Genomic DNA, 8034 nt, shown 5'->3' on the forward strand with positions numbered 1-8034 from the left:
CTTGCAGAGTCTCAGCCTGATCAATTCAGGACAGCAGATAAAAGGAAGACTTCAGGGATAAGATACTACAGCTTAAGAAGTAGCATATTTGTTTATTTATTTTCTTTTCTTTCCTACTAGACAATATGCATTCAAGACCCATGTCTTTCTTTATACGTTTTACCCCTTCCATGTGCCGAGTAAAAGTACATAGATGGTACTTGAAAAATATTTCTTGAATGAATGAATTTATTAGATTTTTCTCCAAACTGCTGAGTAAAATACACACCTTAATTCTTGTCAATTGACCAATACTGATTGCTTCATATAATGGTCTAGGCACTGGATTTAAAATATGAATATGAGGCACTTCCTTATTACTTAGCAAGGAATTTAAGACATTCTCATATGACATTAAATAGTAAAATGCCATAGAAAACATTCATATGTTTGAATTCCCAGAGACTTAAACAGGCAGAAAAATCTATAGGAAATAAGAAAAGAAAAAGGTAAAGGCAGGTTTGGAATAACTCAGAAGACATGTGGAAGAAGTTACCATATGAGGCAGGCTTGAAAGGGGGCACATCAACAAAGCCATGGAGGAGGGATGGGTCTGGCAATTCTCATATGATTATGAGGAAAGCAGTCAAGTGAGAAATTACTAGGAGTCACTGGAAAAGTAAACTGGAACCAACTGTGGGAAATCATAAGTCCTAGAGTTAGATTATAAATAGTACATTGGGACACCTGGGTGGCTCAGTTGGTTGAGCATCTGACTTCGGCTCAGGTCATGATCTCGTGGTTCACGGGTTTGAGCCCCGTGTTGGACTTTGTGCTGACAGCTCAGAGCCTGGAGCCTGCTTTGTGGATTCTGTCTCCCTCTCCCTCTGCCCCTCTCCCACTTGTACTCTGTCTCTCTCTCTCTTTCAAAAATAAATTTAAAACATTTTAAAAATTAAAAAAAATTATAAATAGTATGTCGTTTGCAAAGAGGAGACACTAAGAGGTTTCAGCAAAGGAGTGATGCAGCATTCGAAATATTTTCTGAAGATAAATCTGGCAACATCATGGGTGAATGTGTAGACACTAGAGCCAGAAAGACTTGTTAGGAGACTGACAGCAATCTTGAGCCAGAAAAGATGGTAGAGAGAGAAATAAAAGAAAAAGATAACAGGTAACAGAAGGAAGAATCAATATAACACAATGCAGAATTAATCAAGCAAAATGAGGGTAAAGGGGATCCCTGGAATTAACCCACAGTGATACACAGAGAGAAGGTTCAGAAGGGTGGAGACAGACAAAAGATCGTTGAGTTTCACTCGAAGAACAGGATTAACAATGGCATAAGTACAATAAAAGTCCCAGTGAATATTTATCCTCTAATAACTGAACCCAGTGTTTTGAAAAGTTATGAATCTGGAAGAATATATATGTCTTCATCTTGAGAGACTTCAGAAGTGCTAGGCTTCTGGAAGTTGTAATATTGAGATGATGTCTCATTTCCATAGATATGCTCCTCGAAATTGGTGGGCCGAGTGTTCTCATATAGTTCCTTATCAGTTTCTTCTTTAGCTCTGGGAGGACCGACTTCCACATTTTCATAGTTGTCATACATGTTAACCCCTCTCCCAGTAGATGTATAGTCTTGGGTCTGAACTGAGATTTTATGCCTTGAGCTGACAGTGAGGGGATCTGAGAGCGTTTTAGCATAGTCTTTTCTCCTGCTGCTTCTCCTCTGCAAAAACCTTGGTAAGGTAAATTGCACTGGGTTATGGTGTTTCCAGTGCCAAACACACCCAATTCCACAGATCAACAACAGTAAAAGAAGGGAAAGTCCTATAGAAACGGCCACTGAAGTATTTCCACAGCTTTTCAACATTTCTGCACAAGCAGTGTTTAGTAGTGTGGTGTGGCCCTTAATGAATTCACAGGTGCAGACCAGCGTAATTCCTTGTAGGGTAGAGTTAAGAAGGAATCTTGGAAGCTCTTTCAGGCATTTCTTTTTCAGATGTGAAAGAACATCATTTGGCAAAGTCCTGATACAATTAGAGGAGAGGATGAGTAAACGGAGTCTTTGAAGATCGTTCTTGTTGTATGTGATGTTTTTTACAGTACAATCATTAATGTACACTTGCACGATGTCGGGGGGGATTTTACTCGACTCCACTTCCCTTTCTATAAATGAATCACAAAATGAAGCAGAAATGAGTGGAAGATAATGGCAGAGTAGACAACTCAAGAAAGAGAAGGTTGAACGATCTGCCATCCAGACACCTATAAATTAAAAACATATTAATTGTGTGTTTATTTCATAGCATAACAAAACATTAGTTTTATATTTATTACATAGCATAATAAAAAATCTGCCAATATCTACCACCATATTAAGCACCAGCACTTAGTGAGTTCCTGCTACAAAAGAGGAGTACTAGCTGTTGTGAAGAGAGAAAAAGAGAAGAACCTCTATCTGGCCAAGTGTGAGTGATTTTATTAATTAGATTTCAACATGACTTTTGACAATGAGGCTAATAATTTTCAAGTGAAATGCAATGCTTTGAATGCAACAGGTGGAAGCGATACGAGTACACACGGGCAATAATTTCCATTGCTTATCACCTCCTCCGTGATGCCTGTGGCGTAGTCAAGGACGATGTCTTTTCCTTAATCACTCCTTCCTCTGTACTTCCCTATTAATGAATCCATTCCCTGGTAGAGCATGATAGCCTAACTTACAGGGAACTGTGTGTCTTCCTACCTGGTTAAATGGTGGGCGGGGGTTGGGTCTTTCGTCTTTATATTCCTAGAGAACACCATTAACAGCTAGTGCAGAAAAGGGTTCAACTGATATTTATTAAATAAATGAGTCAAGAAACAAATGACTCCTAACGTCAGCATCTAATTGCTTAAGTCAACAGTTTAAAACTTGACACACATCTTCTAGCGCTCACTTTGGCAGCACATATACTAAGATACATCTTCTAAAGGGCATAGTTTATACTTAATAGAAGACAATAGCTCTTTTATATTACATAAAATATCTAAGAATACTTTGAAAGCCTTCCTATCACTAGTGCTCTCACAACTTCCAGCAAAAAAAAATTTCAATTAAGATAATTTTAGAATGTTTTCTGTCAATGCTTTAAAATAGCAATGAAGAGAGAAATGAAAAGCATTTATAGCCAGATTGAGTTGTTGTATTATGATTTTATCAACAAAATAGTATTACTCTATGTTCTTAGCCTAGACACAGAAATAGTTACATCTAATACCATTTTCATTGTTTCCAGTTTTAATTTTTTTTGTTAACGTTTATTTATTTTTGAGACAGAGAGAGACAGAGCATGAACGGGGGAGGGTCAGAGAGAGGGAGACATAGAATCTAAAACAGGTTCCAGGCTCTGAGCTGTCAGCACAGAGCCCGATGCGGGGCTCAAACTCACGGACCATGAGATCATGACCTGAGCCGAAGTCGGCCGTTCGGCCGCTCAACCAACTGAGCCACCCAGGCGCCCCTCATTGTTTCCAGTTTTATTGAGATATAATTGATATACAACTTTGTATTTGTTCAAGGTATATACAACATGATGATTTGACATATGTATTATTGCAAAATGATCACTGCACTAAATTTAGCTGGTGATCATCACCTCACATAGCTACAATTTTTTTCTTGTCATGATAACTTTTAAGATCTACCCTCTTAGCAACTTTCAAATATACAATACAGTATTGTTAGCTATAGTCATCCAATATTGTGAACAGTGCTTGTGGGATGATCATTATCTAGTGAATGTCAGTATTGATAATATTTAGTTAAGAGCTTATTTCGTTTCAGCTTTAAAACACTTTTAGATAGATGGATTATCTCCTTTGATCCCACAGCTGCTGTATGAAGTAGATACTATTGTTATGTCCATTTTACAGAAGAGCGAGGAGAGGATTAAAGAGTTCAAGTAACTTCCCGAATAACTAAGAAGTGACTGAATCAGAATCCAAGCAAAGTTTTCCTCCAAATACTATTCTTACCCACATTTCTATAAATGGCTATCAAAAACATCTATCGCTAAAATTTTAAAGCTTGATTAGCTCTGAGATTCGTGAGGGCTGGAGTTCTTATTTATCTTTACATTACCAAATCCAGCACTAGACACAGAAGAGCTACTTTCTTAAATATTTGTTAGTGAATAGAGCAAACTGCATTAGGATAACAACAGTAACAGTAAACAGGTAAAGGGAAACCCCACAAAGTTGAGCCCTGCTTTCAGTGAGTATTCACACAAGACAGTAAAGTTTTCTAAATTTTTTCACCATGGGAATACATCAATGTGCAAATTTTCAGTTTGGCATGTCACACAAAATACCAAATTATATATGACATGCAGTTATCTTTTATATAATTTATTTGATAAAACTATATGGACAGATAGCCCGGATCTAGACATCTTTTAATCTCTTTATAATCGTGGTAAATTCTCTCCTTTATAAGGTCAGACACAATGCTTATGTCAAGGCAAATATTTGGCAAATGACTTTAACCATTAGGATCTCATTTCCTTTCTAAAGCAGATGAGAACAGATCATATGTAAGATATTTTATGTTAAAAGTGATTACTCGTTTAAGTAAAAATTTGTTACCACATTTGAACAGAATTTCAAATATAGATTAAAATTAATCACCTTATTAAAAGGTGCTAGGCTTGCAACAAAAGTGGGGAAGGCTAACTATTGCTGAGGATAAGGTAATAAATTGCCCTCTCAATTTCCAAGAGGAGAATTTATTTTTACCATCTATTTTCTTCTATGTAGGCACTCCAGAACATTTCAAATATTAAAACTGTTTGTCAAAAGAAGTACTTACTGAAATAAACACAAGAAAACTTCTTACAGGAGAAAAAATGCATCCTTTTCCTTTCTCTAAAATAACTTAACAGGAAAAACTCTGAGAGGCAAAAAGGAAAGACCCACTAGAATGAAAACCATGTGTTAAACAAGAGCCCTTCAAAGATAGCTTAACATCCCAGTAAGCCTAACTTTGCCCAATCTTACAGAAGACTGTTTTCATTCCTGAAAGCAGTTCCAACAGACTAACAATTATTCATTTGTCCTAAAATTACAAGTGGTTGATAGACTTCTGGAATTTTCAAAGGCAGATATTGTCCTTGTGTTTGGAAAAGCCTAATCTTACACGTGTAAGCATATATACTGGTAAAGACACTAACATCACCCTCCGTTTGTAAACTGATATTTCCCCCTATCACCACCAAAGGCCATCTAAAAACTGTGTCTGGTAACATAAAAAAAGTCACTGATTATTTAAAATGAATTTGTTTCTTACAGTTGTTCATTAGCCACACACCTTAAATCAGGTTCTTACCTTGAGACTGCTGTGCCAAGCTCCCTTCTGTTCTTTTGGTTAAACCTGCTTTGATGTTCCTCTTTTTTGCTTTGGTCAGTTACTTCCTTCTTTACGTCCTCCTTTCAGATTATTTCATACTTGCAAAGTTTCCTGGCTCTAGAGGAAGTTCTTATCAGATGCACCAGAATTAAGATAAATGGCATGAGATTTTGAAAAAGGAAGCTCAGCCCTTCTTGTTATCAAGTAATAATTCTCCAACTAAATCAGAAAATGATCAGAAAATGATGCATGAAGCCCAGATGCTTTTTTTGTTTGTGCAATATAAATAAAAGGTGCAGTCCTCCCTTCACAGTCAATAAGAGTCATTTTCGCACTTGCACTTAAAATTTTTTTAAAAACAGAGATTTTAAAATGTAGTTACATAGAGGTCTTGTTGATTTGTTTGCTCGTGGGATTGCTAAAAGAGTCCTCCTTTGAAATATTATGTCCCATCGCCGCAAGTTACATTTACACTTGTCAAGCCAGTGTCCCAATTTTGGATCAGAAAGTGTTCATATTCTTTAAGTTGATGACACAGGAATTTCCCAAGTAAGTATATTCTGAGTTGTGCTATTTCTGTGATTTTCTAGTAGGTAGAAAGAAAAACTCTTTAATAATAGTAACCGGCACATTCTGGACACTCAGTAAGTCTCCTAAACGTTTGGTGTACTCCTCAGTGAATTCTGACAACAACTCCAGAGAATAGGGCTGCTCTTCACCCTATGGTACAGAGGAGGAAATGGAAGCAGGGTGGTAACATCATCACCCACCCAGTGTGGCCTGGCAGGCTGCCTCCGGCACCTGTGTACTAAACCACTACACTTGCTGGCTTGCTTGGATGAGTAACAGGTTTCCCACATAGATCTCTTATTTAGCAGCATTTCTCAGAGACCAACTCCACAGAGTATAAAAATGGAAAATGCTGAATTAAAAAGACGAGATCATAAAGCAATGGAAATTTTGCCTTTTAAATTGCATTGGAAGTTTCTCAACTCCAGAGGATTTCCCTTGTATCAGGGGATTTAAAAGAAGAAGACTTCATTGCTGAAACACCAACCAGACATCAGAAGAGCAATACTGTCAACACAGATTGGGGACTGACATTGTGCCAGGCATCGTGCCTGTGCTAAGCAGCGGGGATGCCATAATGAACGAACTGCCTTGTAGCAATGAAACCTCCTGGAAGAGGCTGCTGTATCCACAGGTCATTTCAGATCAAGGTGATAAGGGCTAGGAAGGACACACTTAAGCAGAGAGTCCTCTCTGCTTATAAATGGGGAGTATTATAAGTGGGGAGTAAGGAAAAGAGACATCCATTTCAGAATGGTCAGGGAATGCACGACCTGAGCTAAGGCTCATAAAATAAAAGGGAGTTAATCAAGGCAGAATAGAAGGGTTCCAGGCAAAAACCCCTGAGGGAAGGAGGTTATGAAGGGCTGTTGGGAATGAACCATGAAAGATAGTACCTTATTGGTGTTCCATTCTAAACTGTGAAATCTACCCCCTGAAACTCATGTCAGGCCTAAAGAGAGGTACATTGTTATGGTTCATTGGCCAACTTAGAAAAGTCTGATTACAGTCCAGGGCTAAAACAAAACAAAACAAAAACCAAAACCCAAACAAAAACAAACAAAACTGATAATGTAAGAAAAACAAAAAAACAAAAAGGCCTAGGAATTTCACTCCTAGGTATATACTCAACAGAAATGAGGGCCATTTCTGTTTATAACTGCTTTAAATTAAAAATATCCTAATGCTTTAGAAACATTTCAAAGGTCCCTCAACAATACAGTGGGTAAAGAGAACATGATAAATTCATGAAACTGAATACTACATATAGCAATAAAAAACTTGAACTACTAATAGATTACAACAACATAGATGGATCTCAGAAATATAATGTAGACTTTAAAGAGTGATGCACAAAAGAGTACAGACTGTAAGATTCCATTCTTAAACCATGGAAAGCTTATCTACAAACAGATGATGGTAGAAGACAGCAAAATGGTGATTACTATAGACTGGGAGCCTTCTCAGATGCCAGAAACGTTCTATATCTCGATCTTTGTGGTGGTTATATATAACCATTCATCACGCTCTCTATTTATGATTTGGGCACTCTATGCAAACTGTATGTTAATTGAAAGAAATTGGGAATGTATGATAAGACAATTCTTTAAAAAGTCACAAAAAGTTGAGATAATCTATCTAATATCTAAGATATGTTTTTTATTCATTCAGATTACCATCTCCTTTGGTAGACTGGTCTGGTCTACTCATTTGGATGGAGAAACACTTTGTTCAACTATAGGCAGACTTTCAGCTCGTTGAATTCCAAATTTATCTAGAGTTTCTTGAGTCTGGAGGTTGGTAAGGCTGGTGGTAAGAAAGAGGGGAGTTAGTAATGAATCTTGGGCTCCAGCCCAGTCAAAGTAGGGAATTTTTACTTTCTGAGATTATATAAATGGTCTTTCATTGGCACACCTTGACTTAAAGATGAGGTGCTGAAAAATCATGTTCAACTTAAAAATAGATAAGTACAAAGCAGTTTTACCTAAAAGAAATAATTCTGGCATCTTGGGCAAGTAACAGAACTTCTCAGTCTTGCTTTCTTCATCCATAAGACAACAATGGATTGGGTGATCCCTTAGCTTCCTTCA

The 8034-nt window shown here is 37.2% G+C and overlaps 1 protein-coding gene across 1 annotated transcript; it reads right to left on the reverse strand.

Moving 5' to 3' along the window:
• Nucleotides 1–207: 207 nt before the first annotated feature.
• GAPT (GRB2 binding adaptor protein, transmembrane) lies at nucleotides 208–6117 on the reverse strand. Its single transcript, XM_058731901.1, has 2 exons — nucleotides 5354–6117; nucleotides 208–2253 (listed from the first exon to the last, which is right to left on the reverse strand). Exon 2 carries the CDS (start codon nucleotides 2243–2245, stop codon nucleotides 1388–1390), a length of 858 nt encoding a protein of 285 aa, XP_058587884.1. The 5' UTR covers nucleotides 2246–2253; nucleotides 5354–6117; the 3' UTR covers nucleotides 208–1387.
• Between the last annotated feature and the right edge of the window lie 1917 nt (nucleotides 6118–8034).

This window comes from Neofelis nebulosa, chromosome 1, assembly GCF_028018385.1.
Source record: "Neofelis nebulosa isolate mNeoNeb1 chromosome 1, mNeoNeb1.pri, whole genome shotgun sequence".
NCBI lineage: Eukaryota > Metazoa > Chordata > Mammalia > Carnivora > Felidae > Neofelis > Neofelis nebulosa.